We start from the raw sequence: 20,115 nt of genomic DNA on the forward strand, positions 1-20,115 counted from the left end.
AACAATGAAACTAGATGCTACCCATGATCTACAGTAGGTTTCTTTTGGGTGAGGGTGGGTTGTTTGGGGGCCACACCCATCAGTGCTGAGGACTTACTCCTAGCTCTGTGCTCAGGGATCACTCCTAGTAGGCTCAGGGGACCACATAGGGTGCCATGGATCAAACCCAGGTTGTCTGTGTGCAAGGTAAGCACCCCATCCCCTGTGCTATCACTTGGGCCCCATTTTGTTTTGTCTTTTGAGCCCCACCTGGCGATGCTCAGAGGATCATGGGTAAGAGCAGTGAAGCCGTGCCTCCTGCATGCTTTGCACACTAGGTCAGCTCCCCAGCTCCAAAGGTTTCTTTTAATAAGAAAACAGCACCAATTATGTTCTGGGGAAATGTTAGTGCCCCTGCTGGCTCCTTCCTGTCTCTTCTGAATCAAGAAGGGGCTGGGGCCAGGGATGTGGCTCAAGTGGTCAGCTCCGTCACTGCAAGCTGCTGCCCACCTGATGGGAACACCAAGGGAACAAATACTGAGAAACTGAGAGGAATAAGGGGGTGGGGAGGGGGATTAAAACCCAAGACCTGGCTGTTTTATACCATATATCAAGTGCCTATCAGCCAATTTTTTATCTTGTACACTTCTACAAGTAAAATAAAACAAGGAGTGGTCAAGAAATGGTGACTTGGGGCTGGAGTGATAGCATAGCGGGTAGGGCGTTTGCCTTGCACGCGGCCGACCCGGGTTCAAATCCCAGCATCCCATATGGTCCCCTGAGCACCGCCAGGAGTAATTCCTGAGTGCAGAGCCAGGAGTAACCCCTGAGCATCGCCAGGTGTGACCCAAAAACAAAAAACAAAAAACAACAAAAAAAAAGAAACGGGGACTTGCTGGAAGTACCTTCTAAGTTCTTAATTATTTGAAAAGGTGCAGAGTGTGAAGATCCGAGAAAGCATTACAAACCTGGGAGAGATTATCACTGGTTGCAAAATACTGAAAACATCCAGCCATATAGCAGGCTCTCCCTCATTTCTCACACACAAGCTGTGTGGAATGTTCCCTAAATTCTGAATTTCTTTAGTGTTGAGTACCCCCTGGAAATTCACAGTTACTCTATATCAGCTAAAATATGGCCCTGTAAATCAAAAAGAAAAAAAAGAGATACAAATTAATTTTTTATAAAATAACACAATTTATTACTATTTTAAAACAAGTCTCACAAAATAACATTCAGAACTCAATATTTCTAAATAATTTAACAAAAGTTTAGTCATAAAGTCATGCTACAAAATTCCTGCATATAAAAGATTATTACCAAAGTATTAGTGGATGTTAAAATGTTCTCTGAAGAATGGAGTTGGCTGAGGAAGACAAAGATACTGGAATGATGCTCATGATCATCATGGGAGGAGGAACTGGCCATAGGGGTGTTCTCTACAGCTACCAACTCCTCTGTCTTTCAATAGAATTGCTCCCTCCATGCGGTAGCACCTCAGAGGCAGGTATCCTACCAAGCAAAGCAGCAACAAATTTCCCACCCGGGTTGCATTAGCTACAGCTTGATTTTGCCAAGTCTAGATCTGTTGTTACTTTCTGGTTTGGGGCCACGACCCATCTCTACGCTCGGGCAAACACTCCAGGCTGTGCTAGGGGACCATGCCATGCCAGTGATCCAACCTGGGCCTCCAGCATGCAAAGCTAGAGATTTGGATAGAGATGGCCCATTGAACTATCTCTCTGTCCCCAAATTTGTTTTTAAAATGTAGGTGTGGGAAAGGCAATTTTCTGAGTAGGAGGATTCATCCCCCCGTGGAATGATATAGAATGTGACCAGGTCAAGAATCAGGGAAATTCTACTTTGTGTCAACAGACAACCACTGCTTCTGTGGGCTCACAATGAGCAAAGACAGTATTTGATTCTTCAATATCCACACGCAGCCTAGGTACTGACCTATCTGCCCTTCTGGAATATTTTTCACCAACATCCAGTTCATAATTTTAAAGTGCAATTTACTGAAAAATAGTTCACTCTCCCTCGCCCCCTTGTTAAATTTGCTAATCCATAATTTGTGTGGCTGTTCCCCTCTACTCTGCCCAATATGGGAAATTAACTAGAATCCAGTTATGACTTCTCCAAGTATTGAGTTAAAATTTATCTTAGGTCAGAAAAAAGTAAGACTTGGTTTAATTTTTTCCTTTCTTTTCTTCCTTGGTAGTCACTGGTTTATAAAAGTCAAGAATACTCTTATAGATAATGGGAATTCTAAAAGTTCCGTGATCTTTTAAAGCATATCCCTTAACATCTTTTATTGCACCAAAAATTCTGACTTTACAAAAAACATATCATGCTAGAGTAAAAATAAAATATGGTCAAGTTAGTAAAATCAGAAGCATCTTCTCTATTTTGAGTCTTGTTTTATATTTAGTTATTTACAGACACACTAACAGCCTCAATAAAGAAAATGTGTGCCAAGGTATTAATTTATGGCAGAGAATAATTTTAAGTTTAGTGGTAAATACAATTAAATTCACTGTGAACTGAGGGTTAAAATGTAGTTAGAAGGGCCAGACCAATAGTACAGGTTGGTAGGGTGTTTGCCTTGCACGCTGATGCCCCAGGTTTGATCCCCAGCATCCCATATGGTACCCTGAACATCACCATAAGTAACTCCTGAGCACAGAGCCAGGAGGAAGCCCTGAGCATCACTGGACATGGCCCAAAAATAAACCAAAAAAAAATGCAGTTAGAAAGACTACATATAATCACTATTTGGATATTTCCCCCAATTATTTTTAGCAAATGATTAAAACAAACATTTCAAGAACCTACCTTTTTTTCAGTCAGTCATAAGATTCTAGGTGACAGACTTAAACTACCCTTCAAGTATTTATGTCACCAACTCTAAGTCAACAGTTAAGATTCACTTCATATTCCTTCTCTTTATTCTACTTCAGACAACTGCTGAAAGTCATCAGAGATAGCATCTATTCAAGCCAAAGTCTCTCTTTCACATAAGAAATCCACTTAAGTAAGTTTATATAACACCTCCAGGTTTTTACTCATCTTTGTAAACTGGATCTAGCAACTGTACCAAGCTACTGACAACCACACACTCCTCAGATCACATCCAAAACCAGTGTCTATACTAGCTGAGTTACTTAGATGGCTTCCAAAATTTATACAAGATTTTTCTGTAACAACTGATTTGGCGTGCATTATCAGGCAATGGACAAACATTTAGAGAATGGTAATCCATTTTCTAAAGTATACCCAAAATGCTAATTTTTAGAGACAAAACAAAATCTGCCATAAAGTTAGATTACATTGATAACAAGAGAGGTAGGTTAATAATCACTGTCCTAAGTTTAAAAAAAAAAAAATCTAAGAAATAAAAGCTGAGACCCTGGTGAAAAAAAAAAAAAAAAAAGCAGAACCTTCCAGTCCTGAGTTTCTACTGTTAAGTGGAAATTATAAAATGAGCTTTATAAAAAAGGGAAAAAATACCAGTGGCCATTTTCTTCCATCCATGATTATGAAATATTTTCACCATTCATATAAAAGCTCAGGTGACATAAAGCTACAGCAAAGGAAACTTGCCCCGACAAAGGAATGTTGGTATACAGTACTGGTCCTTACCAGGGGTGAAACTGGCCCCGCCTCTCTGACCCAGGCTGAAGGTCACTGTATCTGAAGACACTTTGGTTGTAACAACTGTTTCTTTGTTTCTGTTTTTGTGAAATAGCTGGTAGTGCTCAGGGCTTATTCCTGGCTTTGTGCTCACTCCTGGCCTGTTCGGGGGCCCTAGGGGGTATTGGGGATTGAGCCTAATTGGCCCTGTGCAAGGCAAATACCTTATCTGCTGTACTATCACCTGGCCCCTGGCTGTAACAAACTGAACAGAAGGTTCTGGGCATTTAGCTTCTAGAAGTCAGAGATGTGCTAAGGACCCTATAATATACAGGACTGTCCCTCACAACAATGCATAAGCCAGGCTGTAAGTTTGAGAAACTGGTTTAAAGAAACTAACTCTATTAAACATAGAGAATACAAATAATATAAAAACCATTTAAGTCCTGGACAGCTCATACATAGAATAAGGGAACTCGGAGAAACTGAATTCCTTAATAGATTAAAAATCCAATTTACTGTGGAAAAAAAAAGTGTGCTCAGGGCTTACTCCTCGCTCGGGGATCACTCCTGGTGGGGCTTGGGGAACAATACTGGGTGCCAGGGATTGAATTCAGGTTGGATACGTGCAAGGCAGGCTCCATACTCTGTACTATCGCGCCAGCACTTATTAAAATATACTCTTATCTCCTACTTCCAAATACATGGACTCTGATTTTAATTCTGAGAAAAAGGATATAGAAGTGATCCCCAGAATTTGTTGAACAGAATACAATATTAATTTTCTATTACATGGTTACAGAAAAGCACCTTACTGTTCTTTGAGAACTACCAGTGATTAGGAAATGAGGAGAAACAGAAAATTAGTGTCTACATTACAAACTTCATAAGAACCAAACACCAATACTAAAAGCCATCTTACATATAAATTCAATATGAAGTTCTCCCATCTCTATTACATTCGCCTCTGTGGTAACTGTTAGAAAATACATCTATCCTCACATTGCAATATGGCTTCAAGCCTGCCTACCACAGCAAGTGCCAACTTCCAGGAGAGAAGATCACCCTCCCTCAGAGCATGTGGGCCCTAAACATCACCAAGGGAATGGAGGCATGTCGCCTCGAGTTCACTAAAGAAATGTCCAAAGGCTTTTAAATATACAAGTCAGAATAGATTTCTTCCAACCAAATAACAAGAACTAAAAGCTGTAAAAGTACTGGACTAATATTTCCTTCTTGTTTGTGTTTAGAATTGATTGTCAAAGCAGTGGTCCCTTTTGATCAAAGTGACTTACAGAAAGCATGTAATTGCTACTCCAGTGATAGCTGAGCACTTTTGAAACTCAGGACTATGTGATCACTTTTTAAAACTGGTCTCCCCAATCCCAATTTTATACAGGCAAATGGGAAATATAGGAATCAACAATCTCTGGCTGAGGAACTAGGCACAATTTAGCAAGGACCTGTAACTTCTTTTCCACAATCAGTGCTTTTATCATGGCACTAGAAATTTAATCTGGTTACCAACTATCTTATCTTGCAGTTTCCAGAATTTTTTTTCTTCTATGATAAATTCTAAACTCTGCATTGAAATATTTCTTTGCAATTTTCTTTTCCCTGGTGGTGGGGTTTGAACTCCGGGCCTCGCTCTTGCTAGGCATATGCTTGAACACTTGAGCGGTGTCTCCAGCCATATCTTTGCAATTTTTAGGTTAAGTGACCCACAAAGCTTCACAGAGGAGGCATTCTTCACAAACTGCCATTTGTCTGGCATTCCAAAATGATACATCTCTTTCCTCTCAATAACCACTTACAAAATTCAATTTAAAGGCTATCTTAGAACTTCTCTAAAAATATTTTCTGAAACACTAAAATTTATTTGTCAAAAGGTACCAAATCTAGTTGCTTAATTCTATACTACACATTATGAGGGTTTGGGCCACACCTAGTGGTGTTCAGGGGCTACTCCTCGGCCACATCCGGTGTGTTGCCAGAAACTGAACTGGGGTCAATATGCAAAGTAAACACCTTAACCCCTTGTACTATCTCTCCAAGCCCCTTGGCTGCTAAATTCTATACCTTTACCCTTATTTTTAAAAATCTCTTCTTCCAATATGAGTGTCAACAGACCACAGTTACAGAGGTGAATTTTGACATAAATGAAAGATCAACATTTTAGATTAGGCATTCAAATTTAACTACTGCTTATATAACTCCTCATTTAACATATAAAGAATTATAAAACAGAATGTGTGCCTAAGATCAGTCAGGTCCACGGATGTAACATGACCACTGTACCTATGACAGGGATGATTGTAGGGATGATTGTGATAAGTCATTTTAACCACTGACCTAGAATGACTGATTGAATGACAACTCAAGCGGCTGTGCATGGGAACACAACCTAAATTCCAGCTGATGATGCACACACTTTAAAAAAAAAACAAATATGAGAATATAACAGGCTATAAGACCCCCAAGACACCAATTTTCTTTTTTTCACCGTATCATCTCCAATTGGAGTTTGGAGTCGTGCTTGGGCTGCTGCTACAGAGGAACTCTTCCTGCCATTGTGTCGTCTCTGGAGCCAAAGGCAGGACCCATTTGTGCTTCTGAGTCATAAAGGTATGAACCTCCAGGGAAGATGCTCTGCAGGTTCAACTGTAAGTATTCTTAAGTGCCTGGCCTACAGAAACTATACAAACTGAACAAAGAACCACACCTGTTCCTTTGTTGTTAATACATTTAGAAAGGTTTCAGTAGACAGGGGTCACACTGCACATAACTGGGACTAATGATAACAATTTAAAATTTGAAGTTTCTAAAAAGAAGACTAGAATATACAAAATTGATGCCATCATTTTGGAGGAGAACCACTAAGGCTAAGAATATGGGAAAACCAGGGGGAAAACTGGAACGGAAGATATGAGAAGGATGGTCTGCCCCACACAGTTATTTTTGAAATAAACAATCATATAAAAACTTATCTATTGTTCGTATGACATTTAAATAAGTTAACACAAAATGTAAAATACGGTGTTAGTTTTCTTCCTCCTCCTCCTCCTTAATTACTGGGGTACCTAAAATGAAAAAAGAAATTCTGGTCAGTCTCAATAATTTTTTTAAGCATCTAAGTGAAAAAAAAAAAGTTGCTCATTAACCCAAGAAGCACTGAAATGCAGTAAAGTGTACACCATAATAAAGTTTCATAAAACACTATTTTTGTATTTTTAATTTAATTTGGGGGTTTAGGTTTTGGGGTTTTGTTGTTTTTTTTTGGCTACACCCAGCAATGCTCGGTGGTTATACCTGGCTCTGTTCTCAGGACCTACTCCTGGCAATGCTCATCCCAAATGGATGCCGGGGATTGGCCCTGGGTAGGCGATGTGCAAGGCAAACACCATACCCGTTGTACCATATCTCCAGCATCCCAATATAATATTACTTTTACTTTCAAAAGCTTTCTCAGAAGAATTCTCAAGTGGATAAGTATAAAAACTTATACTCAGCTCCTAAAAGAACTTCAAATAAAAATGCCCACAGGTATCAGGCAGAAAAATCAGTAAGGACCCATTATACATTAGAAACTTGGTCTATATTAATACAAAAAAACATTCTTCATTTTTCATAACATGCAATCCCAGTGTTGCTAGAAATCTGAATTTTTTTGTTAACGCTAATAAATATTGAACAGACAAAAGCAATAAGCTCTTACTAGGCCATGGGCTAGCCAATTCCAAGCCCTGGCACTAGAATCTGTCTATAATTTGACCCCCTCCAACCTTTTTTGGTGGCGATGGAGGATTCTCAAGCAGTGTTCAGGGGATCCAGGAATCACACCTGGTGATACTCAACCAACTGGACTAAATGGTTCAAGGCAAGGGCCTAGTGATATGGCATATCACTATTATGTGGTGATGGTACCCTCAGTGGTGCTCAGGGACCTCTAGGATCTCAATTAGCAATGCTGGAAGTACAAACTAATTAGCAATAAGCTAGGAAGTACAAACTAATCAACAGAGTCAGAAAGTAAATTAATGTTTATCTTGAAAGGGATAGTAACAAGGAATAGGAGGGAATGTCTACAAAGCCACAGAAGGAAACTTTGGGGAGTGTTATATAAGTTCACTGTGCCCCCAACCAGCTCTGGGGACACCCTATGGAGTGGAAAACATGGAAAACTGTGTTAGTTTGAAGCATAAACCATATTTGATATATTTATATATATTGTGAAATTATTTCTGCTGTTGGATATTAGCCCTAAGTGTTTTAGGCCTCATCAGTGAATTGCCCCTTTATCTCCTCCTGGAGAAGCTTATTGTGCTCTTGTCAGCATTCCTAATTTAACTAAAGTTTATCTTTAACCTTTCCTTTGTATTTTATCTCTCATTGTCTCAGTTCTCAAGTCAGTATTGATTACTTATAAGCCAAAACTTTCTGATAATTCTGAACTTTGTATTTATACTGCTTTGTACTTGAAGTGCTGTGTATTTGTAACTGCTTTTCTACTTCCCCTACAGCCTTTATGTATTTTACTATAGAGCAATGTTCTTTGATTAAACAAAGAAAGACCATTTAATGCCATGCTCCTAACATTTGGAAGTTGATTGACTCTGAAATATATTTACTCCTAGGCATAATTACTTGGTCATAATTACTTGACTCAGGCTTCAGTTCTAACACCCCAAAAGGGAGGTCCCGCCATGGGACTGGGATGGACTTGGGTCAATAAAAGCTACCCCGGGCCGGAGCGATAGCACAGCGGGTAGGGCGTTTGCCTTGCACTCGGCCGACCCAGGTTCGATCCCCGGCATCCCATATGGTCCCCCAAGCACCGCCAGGGGTAATTCCTGAGTGAAAAGCCAGGAGTAACCCCTGAACATTGCTGGGTGTGACCCAAAAAGCAAAAAAAAAAAAAAAAAAAGCTACCCCGGTACTGAAATGGGACATTCTAGAAAGCATAAATGCATGGTCTTGATGCAAACTGTTATTATGATCTAAGAGACAAGACCCCATGGGGAAAGACAAGCTGAACTGGCCTGAGGACTTAGTCTGGGATTTAAGGTAAAAGCCTTGCTTGCTCTCAGAACCCAGAGAACCAAGTGTTAAAAGCCTTGCTTGCTCTCAGAGCCCAGAGAATTAAGTTTTGGGATCCTTGTCTTTTACTGTGTTTATCCAAACAACTGCAAGTATTGATAACATAAACAACTAGAGGGAAAGATAAAAGCAATGCAGATGTCCCTGGGAGACAGAGTGTCTCCTTGAGTTAATCTCCCCATGAGAATTTCCTCTGCCAAATGTTTATCTATGTAAATAATCAATCATACCCATGTCCTTACCGAGCCCCCTCAAATGTTCTATCAGTATGCTAGCAGCTCTGCATTAAACAGGCCATTTTCACCATCAGGCTGTGGCCCCGGCTCCCGGTTTCTCTGCTGGGGAGGCCTGGGGAGGTGAAGAGGCCACCAGAGGCAAATGGACGCGTTGCGTCATCACGTTGCAGCAGCAGAACCCCCACACCTCACTTTGTGAACTCACATTCTGCAATCCATTGTCTCACATCTTTCTTTGTGTGTGTGCTGAGTATTTTTAGGGTCTACTCACTTTTCTCTCAACAACTTCCAAGTATACAATACTTATAATTAGTCACAATCATCTATGATTGTGGTGCCTTTATTGTGGTGATGGTTTCATAGGAATATAGATTTGTTAAATATATCAAATCAAACACTATGAAATATGTGCACTCATTTATATGTACAGCTAACTGTAAGTCAAGCTCTTAAACAAATAGTTGGGGATAGGAAATGGACCACTAAAGACCTTTGACAGCAATAATTCTCAACTGAAAAAACAGGTGAACACATCTCTCCAGGGAGGCATATCAGAGTCACCTGCAAAACTTCACCAAACTGCATAGACTTAACAGAGACTCCAAACAGAAAGGACATGGGCATCACGGAGGGCGAAGAGGGGAGAGTAGTGTCGAAGGACAAGCCTCAACTACCGGCAAGTCCTTTTGGGATGAGATGATCAGCATTAATATGGTAATGAAGAAAAGGAAAATATATGCATGGCATATGGTATGACGCTGCTGATGGTGATGATGGTGAGTATTATATAGCGAGATGCTACTGATTGGTTTCTTCGAAATGTTTTCCTTTGGGGTTGGGGTCATAGTACAGTGGGTAGAGTGCTTGCTTTGCACACAGCTGATCAGGATTCCATCCCTGGCATCCCATATGGTACCCTGAGCCTGCCAGGAGTGATCTCTGAGTGCAGAGCCAGGAGTAACCCTGAGCAACACTAGGGATGTGCTCCCCACAAAAAAATATCCCCCCGCCTTTCAATCAGGTAAAATAAAAGGTTACGATCATTGCTTGAAGGATGGTGCAGAAAGCAGACCATACTAGGAAATCATTAAGGAGACAGGGTATATGAGAAAATGCAAAATAATGTGGCGAGGGCGCGGAGAGTGACGGCAGAGAGCCTGTGGGAGCTTCTGGTACAGCAGGCACACCAGCAGTGCTCCCTCCTAGTGCTCCACAATGAGGAGGTAAGTCTAGAGGTAAGTCCAGGCCTGGACAGACCATCATTTCATTAAATTATAGAAGAATACAGTTTGGTAAAATTAACTAATATAATGACAAAAATACTATACATGGAAGAGAGACTTAAATCCGGTCATACAAGGTTATCAACTGACACTGACAGCTATTTTAGAGATCAGGAAAGGCGGGGAGGGGGGGGGAGCGGGGGTGAAGCAGAGAGGAGGACACAGGGATAAAGACCACAATTAGTTCCAATTGTAGAAAAGCAACACTTAGGATTTACAGCTAATTATTCTGCAAAATAATATCCTTGTGATCTGATTGTAAACCCATGATTTTTTTTCTAAGATTTGGTCTAGAGATGACTTCAGACTAGTCTAAATATACTAGGCATTCATCTCACCCTGGTCCAAAGCTGGACCATGAAATTTCCTGTGGACAAAAGAGGCTTTGGAAATTAGAAACAATGTATCCCTTTCTTTAGGTCTGTCCTTTCCCAGGATTCCATGATCTGGTCCTTGAGGGAGGAGAGCTTCCCCAGCTGGCTCGGAATCACTCACCATCTAGCTTTTTCAGTCTGGGCACTCTCTTAGAGGCCTCTTCAATCCAGTTGCCCTCGGCAGAATGTTTCTCTTCCAAGGGATTGCCTACAAACACAAGATCTTCCAAGGATGGCAACTCGGCTAGCTTCACAAATTCCGCTACAAGTACAAAGGATATATTTCGCATTATAAATCAAGTTCTACTATTTCAATGTTTGGGGTCCAATTCCATTATCACTCGCCCTCAGTTTGAGATTCATTAGGATAATTAGTCGTTTAAGATTTTGAAGGAAGGGAAGTTACACCATATGAAGTCATTTTCTGGAGATATGGAAAAAGAGGGAAAAAGAAGACATACCTCTTCTACCTTCATGCTAGCCTAAGGACAGGATAAGAAGAGGAAATGATTTCAGAATCGAAAAGAACAATCAATGTCCAGTGACAGTTTTCCCTAAGTTGCATCGTTTCCAAGCCTTTATTATAGAACTCAGCACACAGTTTTATAACTATTAGCTTATAAGCTAAGTTCCCCACTAAGTTGTGAACTCCCTGAGGTCAGGATGAGCATCCAACTCAACTATGTACCTTAAGAGCCTGGTATCATTTATATCAAACTATATATATATGTGTGTGTGTGTATATATATACACACACACACACATATATATGTTTTACTTTTTTGGTCACAGCCTGGCTTTGCACTCAGGAATTACTCATGGCAGTGCATGAGTAGACTACATGGGATGCCGGGGATCAGTCGTGTGTAAGACAAATGCCTTACCCACTGTGCTATCACTCTAGTCCCAACAAACAATTTATTTTTAAAAAGCAAAGCAATGTAGATGTCAAATAAGTCAACCAGCCAAGCACGACTAAATTTGGGCTGGGAAAGCAGTTGGGTATTTTCTAGGTTTTTCCCCCCCACATCTGGATATTCCCAGCTGAGTGCTCAGGGGCAGCTCCAGGCCAGGGACCAAGCCTTGGCCTCACACAAGCAGTCCTAGACTCACTAGTCCTCTGAGCCATCTTCCTGGCCCTGGGAGGGGACTTAGTGGTAGACTGCAGGACTCACACATAGTAGAGGCAGAGGCCCTGGGTTTGATCTCAGGCACCAAAACCAAAAAATTGATAAATTCAAAATTATTCCTTTCAGCCTGTGGATAGTAACTTTTTTTCATAATAACCAGAATCAGGATCTGCTCAATAACAATAATTCCAAGAAAATATTTAAACATAAATTTCAAGCACTTAGCTAAAATATATAGCAACTCCGATATTTTCAATGGGCTGCATAGATAGTATAGCAGCCAGGGAGCTTAAATAATAAATTTATTTCTCTTTGGTCTTAGAAAGGAAATACCTTGCATACATCTTGTTCCCCTCTGGACTATACTGTAAGCTGGAGGTAGAGGGTTGCAAAGAACTAGCCTCAGCTTACCCCATTCTTTCACCAGGTTATTAGACATGTAGAGAATCTTCAGTTTCTTCATTACATGGATCCCTTTCAACTTCTCAATGAAATTGTAGGAGATCCACAGTTCTTCCAAAGTATCTCCTACTGCTTCCTGAAAAAGAAAATTGGATTTACACATCTATTTACACTTTTCCTTTAGCCCCCCACTTCCTTATAAACATAAAGACAATTGCCTTTGAAAAGAACTGAGACCAGCCTGTCCACTGTCAGGAGAGCTGAAGGCTGTTGCAGGAGTTTTCCCTCATTAAGAAAATCAAGTAGGAGATTCTCATCCTCTCTTCAAACTGATCTGAACTAAGAAGATACTGAAATCACCAAGAAGGGGAAATAATAGCACTAATTTATTACTTTTATTGCAATGTTTTGCTACACACTATATTATTTGATCCTTACAACATTTAAAGTAGACAAGGTTATTTGACTTCTATTGTGGAGAGACTGAAGACTTTTCCTTTTAAGATTGCAATGTTATTCATGCAGACTTAGGTCTAGTTCTAAATCTCAGGGCTCTGGGGCTGGAGCGATAGCACATCGGGTAGGGCGTTTGCCTTGCACGCGGCTGGCCCGGGGTTCGATTCCCAGCATCCCATATGGTCCCCCAAGCACTGCCAAGAGTGATTCCTGAGTATATGAGCCAGGAGTAACCCCTTTGCATAGCCAGGTATGACCCCAACCCCCCGCCCCCGCCAAAAAAAATCTCAGGACTCTGGGACTAGAATGACAGGAGAGCGGGTAAGGCACCTGCCTTGCTCAAACATCTAGTTTAGAAGATCTAATCTAGTTCAGAACATCTAATTCAGAAGATTGCAACTATTGCTCAGGCCCTAGTTGCAATCTTCTGAATAAAATAAATACTTTCTAAATAGAAAAATATTCAAATCAGTTGATCCTGGCCCACATGAGATTAGAACTCTGTGATTTTACAAAACCATTTCTAACGTTCAGCTCATGTTCTAATCTTTATCAAAGGATCTAATTAGTGTATCATTTACATCTTTCAGAAAAGGGGAATAAATCTTCAGATAATTCAGACTTTATACATATATTTTCATTGCACTACACTGCCTCTAATTTAGAAAGTGTAAAGTTGCAGGAAAAGATACCGATGAAAAGATTTATGTTCAATTCTGGCTTGCTTCATATATGCAGTTGAGAACTCTTTTGGTCAACCTTAATATAGCCAAGATGATAAATCCACCAAAATGCCAATTTGCTGGATTTACTCTTTTAGCTATTTATTGAGTAATGGTTTAACTACTTACTAAAAACGATAGCAATTCATTTTATATAGCACAGGCTACTCTAAAAACTTGGACTGGAGTGATAGCACAGCGAGTAGGGTGTTTGCCTTGCATGTGGCCGACCCGGGTTCGATTCTTTCATCCTTCTTGGAGAGCCCGGGCAAGCTACTGAGAGTATCTCGCCTGCATGACAAAGGCTGGCAAGCTCCCCGTGGCATATTCAATATGCCAAAAACAGTAACAACAAGTCTCACAATGGAGACGTTACTGGTGCCCACTCGAGCAAAATGATGAACAATGGAACGACAGTGCTACAGTCTAAACACTGTATTTTTTTTTTTTTTTTTTTTGCTTTTTGGGTCACACCTGGCAATGCACAGGGGTTATTCCTGGCTCTGCACTCAGGAATTACTCCTGGCGGTGCTCAGGGGACCATATGGGATGCTGGGATTTGAACCCGGGTCGGCCGCATGCAAGGCAAACGCCCTACCCGCTATGCTATCACTCCAGCCCCTAAACACTGTATTTTAGATGAAATAGCTTCTGAAGATGTCTGCAATGCTTTGTTCACTCCTTTGAAGCATTTTAGTGCAACTTCCAGCTATTTGAGTGCAGCTGTTTTGCCATGGTCAAATTTCAGCATATTTGGGAACTTTACTTGGGAGTATGACTTCAGGGACTGAGAACTCTATGCACTTTACTTACAAACATAATTTTTGTTTAGGACATAACCCTGTCCTTTAATACATTTTCTTTCATCTATTCTACAATCTTTTGTACTTTCCAAAATATGGGGCTCATTAATCAGTTCAATTAGATTACTGTTTTTGTGTGCTTTATTCCTTTGAGAAGTAATCAATGTCTAAAATATGAAATATGAAACATGAAACATTCTACAAAGATGGAGAAATCCAACAGCTGAGATGAAACAGCTGCTATAAAAATAACACCAAAATCTTGGGCTGGAGCAATAGCACAGTGGGTAGGGCATTTGCCTTGCACACGGCCAACCCGAGTTCAATTCCCAGCATTCCACATGGTCCCCTGAGCACCGCCAGGAGTAATTCCTGAGTGCAGAGCCAGGAGTAACCCCTGTGCATCACCGGGTGTGACCCAAAAAGAAAAAAAAAAAGAAAAGACAAAATCTTAAAGAACTTTTCAAAAGGCGTTAAAGCCATTCCAAACCACACCTGGGGCTGGAGCGATAGCACAGCGGGTAGGGTATTTGCCTTGCACATGGCTGACCCAGTTTCGATTCCCAGCATTCCATATGATCCCTTGAGTACCACCAGGATTCCTGAGTGCAGAGCCAGGAGTAACCCCTGAGTATTGCCAGGTGTGACCCCAAAAAGCAAAACAAACAAACAACAACAACAAAATTCCAAACAACACAATTTTCTACATATATATAAATACACAAACACATATTAAGGAAATTGAAGTTGCAAAAAAATATTGTAAAAAACATAAGGTTTTAGTGTCTAATTAAGAAAAATGAGAACCCCAATTACTGGTGGGGGTAATAACTGTTATCGAATTTTCAAAGGTTAAAGTGTTGTATGGGCTGGAGCAATAGCACAGCAGGTAGGGCATTTGTCTTGCACTTGGCCAACCCAGATTCAATTCCTCCATCCCTCTCGGAGAGCCCAGCAAGCTACTGAGAGTATCCCAACCACACAGCGGAGCCTGGCAAGCTATCCATGGCGTATTTGATATGCCAAAAACAGTAACAAGTCTCAATGGAGACGTTACTGGTGCCCACTCGAGCAAATTGATGAACAGTGGGACAACAGTGCTACAGTGCTAAAGTGCTGTATAATATATCACAAAAGACTTTTTAAAAAAATTCATACTTTGGATCCAGCAATTTCATTTTAAGGAATTCATCCAAGGTATTATTCATAGATGTGTGCAATAATGTAGCTAAAAGAAGATTCATAATAGTGGTAATATGAACTCCAAATTGGAAATAAATCATAAATAAGTTGATTTATTTTAATAAATTATAATATATTAAATGACATAGATGCTGTCATTAAAAAGGGTCTGACTAAAAGTTTTGTTTGTATCGCTTCTCAGACTATTGGCTAAGATCAAGAGAAAGTTTTATTTGTTTTTTGATCAGGCCCAGTTGTGCTCAGGACTTACCCCCTCTGGTTCTGCACTCAAGAGATCATTCCTGGTAGAGCTTGGAGAACCATAGAGGATGCCGGAGACTGACCCTGGACAGGCCGCAGGCAAGGCAAGACAAGGGCCCTATCCTTGATGTACTATCTATGCAGCCCATTGAAAATTATTTTTAAAACTTAAGCCATAGGGCCAAAAGTTGATAAAAGGGTTAAGACACTTGCTTTGCATGTGATACAGTCCAGTTTGATCCCCAGCACCACATGATTCCCTTATCCCCACCCCACCCAGCACCTCCTAGAGTGACCCATGAGTACAGAGCTGGAGTAGTTCAAACTCCCGTGGAAAAAAATAACCCAACTTCAGTCACATTCTCCGATCGAAAGTTTCCAATGACTTTCAGAACTACCAGGGGAAAAAAAAACAATACCCTAAATTAAAATCTTATCATGACTCAAAAATAAATTGATGGGGGACCGGAGAGGTACTGCAGTGGGTAAGGTACTATCTTGTATGTGGCTGACCTCAGTCCAATCCCTGACATCACATATGGTCCCTTGAGTGCTTCCAGGAGTGATCCCTGAGCACAGAGCCAGGAGTAAACCCTGAGCACTGCTTGATATGGCTCCAAACTGAAACAAACAAATCCCACTAAGGGCCGTTATCCCTCTCTCTTTTGCTTTTCACTAACGCATATCAAACAGCTTGTGATTCGGGACATTTGCCTTTGCAGCACTGGTCAGATCCATAAGGCCTCCATCCTCACTCCCAGAGAGGAAAACATTGATCTGTGTTATGATATACACCTTGCTTTTCTTCATTGTATTAATCACCACCTGATACACAGTTACTTTCTGGTTTATCTCCATTCACAATAATGCAAGTTCTATAAGAGCAAGTTTTCTGTACTGCTATTATCTCTAATGTCTAGAATAGAACGTGGCTTTTTAAGCATACTTTCAAACCTGGTGAGGTAGTACAGAGGGTAGGGTATTTGCCTGGTACACAGGCAACTTGGATTGAATCCCCGGCACCCCAGATGGTCTCCCCTGCCCTGCTGGAAGTGATCTCTGAGTACAGAACCAGGAATATGCCCTGCGCACAGCCAGGTGTGCCCAAACATAAAAAATAAAACACTTTCAATAAACACACTGAATTTGTTGAATCAATAAATTATATGGACAAAATTATATTTACATAGTGAGCAAAAAAAATGTAACTATATTTCATGATTTAATCTTCCATATTCACTGAAGAGCAGAACAAAAGGTTAAAAAAAAAAAAGATATCCAAAATGTTAGCACTAAATTTTCAGTGACTTATCTGTGCTTTTTGTACTTGTTTTTCTATTTTGTAAACCTTCCATAACAAATAAGTATTATCTGTATATTAAGAAAAGGTATTTTAAGTAATAAATAACCTACCAGTCCATTTAAATTCTTTATGTTGTTTCTTCCTAAAGACAATATCCTTAAGTTTTCTGTAATTAAAAGGAAAACATTTTTTAGTTTATGAGCATATTATAAAATTTTCATAAATCTAGTATAAAGCTTTAATAATTCTTATAATAAAAATCCTTTCTATAAATAGCCAAGAAGTCCACATTAATAAAAAGCAGTAATGTGACCTGGGGTGAGCTCAGTGGCTTAGGTCATGTGCATCGCAAGTGCAAGGTCACAAATTCAGTCCCGGCACCACCACATGCACCAAGCTAGACCCTGGCTGCAATGCTGTTCGAATCTGGCAGCTCTGCTGTCTGTGATCTCTGGTGCCACAAGCAATTTCCAGCCATAGTATCTGAGTACCTCATGCAACCCCTCTCAGGCACCTCAACTAAAAGCTATCATGGCCCAGGAAGTACAATCCCTGGTAAACACCTGTGTGAACACCACAGTAACCCGTAACAATCACTGCAACCAGAACGTATGCAAGCAGCCCAACAAAAGTGCCACCCTTGGGGAGCACAAGGGCAGAGTCAAGCCTGGCATGCCTTGTCTGCAAGCACTCTAACGAAGCTGTCGGGCATGACAGCCAAGTGTGTGGCCCTTGGTCAACACGTCAACAACAAAGTGGAAGGGAGAGGTGGGAAATAACATTCCTTAATTTGGGGATAGGGCAGTGGTACGGTGGGTAAGGTGCTTGTCTTGCATGCAGCCAGTCTGGGTTTGATCCTTGGCACCCTACACAGTCCCCACAGCCTGCCAGGAGTGATCCCCGCAGAGGCCAGGAGTAAGTCCTAAGCACACACACAGACAAAGTAGCTTTGGGCTGGAGCAATAGCACGTGTAGGATGTTGGCCTTTCATACTGGTGACTGAGGTTCAATCCATGGCACCCCAGATGGTCCCCCAAACCTTACCCGAAGTGATCCCCAAGTTTAGAGCTAGAATAAATCCTGAGAGCCACTGGGTATGATGACCCAACCCCCCCCCCCAGATAAAATTTATTTTCACTGTATCACTGTCACTATCATCCTGTTGCTCATCGATTTGCTCAAGTGGGCAACAGTAACATCTCCATTGTGAGACTTGTTGTTACTGTTTTTGGCATATTGAATATGCCATAGGTAGCTTGTCAGGCTCTGCCATGTGGGTGAAATACTCTCAGTAGCTTGCCAGGCTCTCCGAGAGGGATGAAAGAATCAAACCCGGGTCAGCCACGTGCAAGGCAAACGCCCTACCCATTGTGCTATAGCTCCAGCCTGGAACAAAATTTATTTAAAAATTTTTAAATCTCAAATCTAGCATCTTAAAAACGAACGAAAAAAACTGAACCAGAAAGTACAATCCCTGACAAGCACGTGGTATGTGAATACCTCAGTGAGAGACAACAAAAGAAATTTGACTTTCAGAGAACATGACAAAAACACAGCACCTTGGTGTACATATGACCCTTGATCATTGCAATGAAGGGAAAAGAAAACACCATATGAAATCACCACCCAGTATAAGAAGACAGGTTGGAGATTTTCTCATGATAGCACAACAGACTACAGTGCTCATGAAAGGAAAAAAATGGGAGGCTGACTAGAATCATACACCTTCAACCTTCACACGAATCAGTTGACTTTATTTTTTATTTGTTCTTTGGTTTTGTTTTCGTTTTTTTGTTTTTTTTTTTTTGCTTTTTGGGTCACACCCAGCGATACTCAGGGGTTACTCCTAGCTCTACACTCAGGAATTACTCCTGGCGGTGCTTGGGGGACCATATGGGATGCTGGGAATCGAACCCGGGTCGGCCGCGTGCAAGGCAAACGCCCTACCCGCTGTGCTATCGCTCCAGCCCCTTGTTCTTTGTTTTGGAACCACACCTTGCCGTGCTCAGGGGTTACTCCTGGCTCTGCACTCAATCACTCTTGATGGGCTCAGGAGACCACATGGGATGTTGGGGATCAAAATCAGGTTGGCTGTGTGCAAGGCAAGCTGCCCTACCTAGAGTAGTATCACTCCGGCCCCAGTTGACTTCTTTTTGCCTCAAAGCTTATTCTCTGTGGTGAGACTGCAGAAGCACTAGCTTTCTTTTTTGGTGGCAGGAAGGGACATACACCCAGCAGTGCTCAGGGGTTACTCCTGACTCTACATGCAGTGGTTGCTACTGGTAGTGCTTGGGGAACTATATACGCTGCTGGGAATTAAAATGGGGTCAACCACATGCAAGGCGGGCACCTTAAGCCTCGTACTATCTTTCCAGCTTAAGAAGTACTAATTATTGTACTTAAAATTAAAGCAAGAAGATTCATAGCAAATGCACAGCACAAAATGCTTATGCTACCTCACTACTTGCCTATAGTGGGTATCAATAGTTGATCAAGAAGTACTTTTTCACACTCAGTTTCAGGAACTCAATACAATTTATCCCAAAGTCACAACCAAATAACCAAAGTTATTCGCTTTGAGTTAAAGATGACAATATGAGTTAAAAACCACTGCAAGCCTTATATCCACTTCTGACAATTGTCACAGTATTTTTGGGGAGGGGGCACACCTGTGGTGCTCAGTAGTGACTCCCAGTCCAGCGCTTGGGAATGACGCCCAGCAGTGTTGAGGGAACCACTCGGGATCAAACCACAGCTCCTCCTCCTTCTCGCATGTGTAAGTTATTTATCTCCCTGACCCATCAAAGTCATTTTTTTTAGTGAAAAGAAAATCACTGTTATGTAAATACCAAGTTATTTTAATTACAGAGGAAACAAATTTATTTACAAAAAAACTGAGATGTGACCTTTATGTGAAGGTTTAAAATTACTCCTGGATTTGGCTTGTTTTCTAAGTTTTTCTTTTAAAAGGTCCAAATGTTCTGTAAGTTTTCAAATCATTCCCACAGACTTGAAAGAGGTCTTAGTTCTCAGGGCTAATGTTGTGCCAAGTATAATAAAAGACAAACTAGGACACCCACATCCCACACCTGCTGCCATGCAAACTCTCTGGCCCCGCTTCCCAGATTCACAACTTATTTTGGAAGAGATGCAAGCCAAGCCACTGAGATTCACGGATACACTGGTCTTCTGGCTGAAAACTTGGGGTCACCCTCATGAGGGGTGCAGACTAAGTCCTGCAATGCCAAAGCCCT

At 41.1% G+C, this 20,115-nt stretch overlaps 1 protein-coding gene across 2 annotated transcripts in view; it reads right to left on the bottom strand.

Annotated features, from left to right (window-relative positions):
* Window positions 1-622: 622 nt before the first annotated feature.
* Window positions 623-20,115, bottom strand: part of DNAL1 (dynein axonemal light chain 1) — a 40,107-nt gene continuing 20,614 nt past the window's right edge. For both annotated transcript variants that reach the window (XM_004612291.2, XM_055132882.1), the window contains exons 5-8: window positions 16,972-17,027; window positions 12,144-12,270; window positions 10,724-10,864; window positions 623-6,692 (exon numbers count right to left, since the gene is read on the bottom strand). In XM_004612291.2, the coding sequence (XP_004612348.1) occupies window positions 6,652-6,692; window positions 10,724-10,864; window positions 12,144-12,270; window positions 16,972-17,027 (365 nt within the window). In that variant the 3' untranslated portion in view covers window positions 623-6,651. The remainder of the gene's footprint in view (window positions 6,693-10,723; window positions 10,865-12,143; window positions 12,271-16,971; window positions 17,028-20,115) is intronic.

Source organism: Sorex araneus, chromosome 3 (assembly GCF_027595985.1).
Source record: "Sorex araneus isolate mSorAra2 chromosome 3, mSorAra2.pri, whole genome shotgun sequence".
NCBI classification, from domain to species: domain Eukaryota; kingdom Metazoa; phylum Chordata; class Mammalia; order Eulipotyphla; family Soricidae; genus Sorex; species Sorex araneus.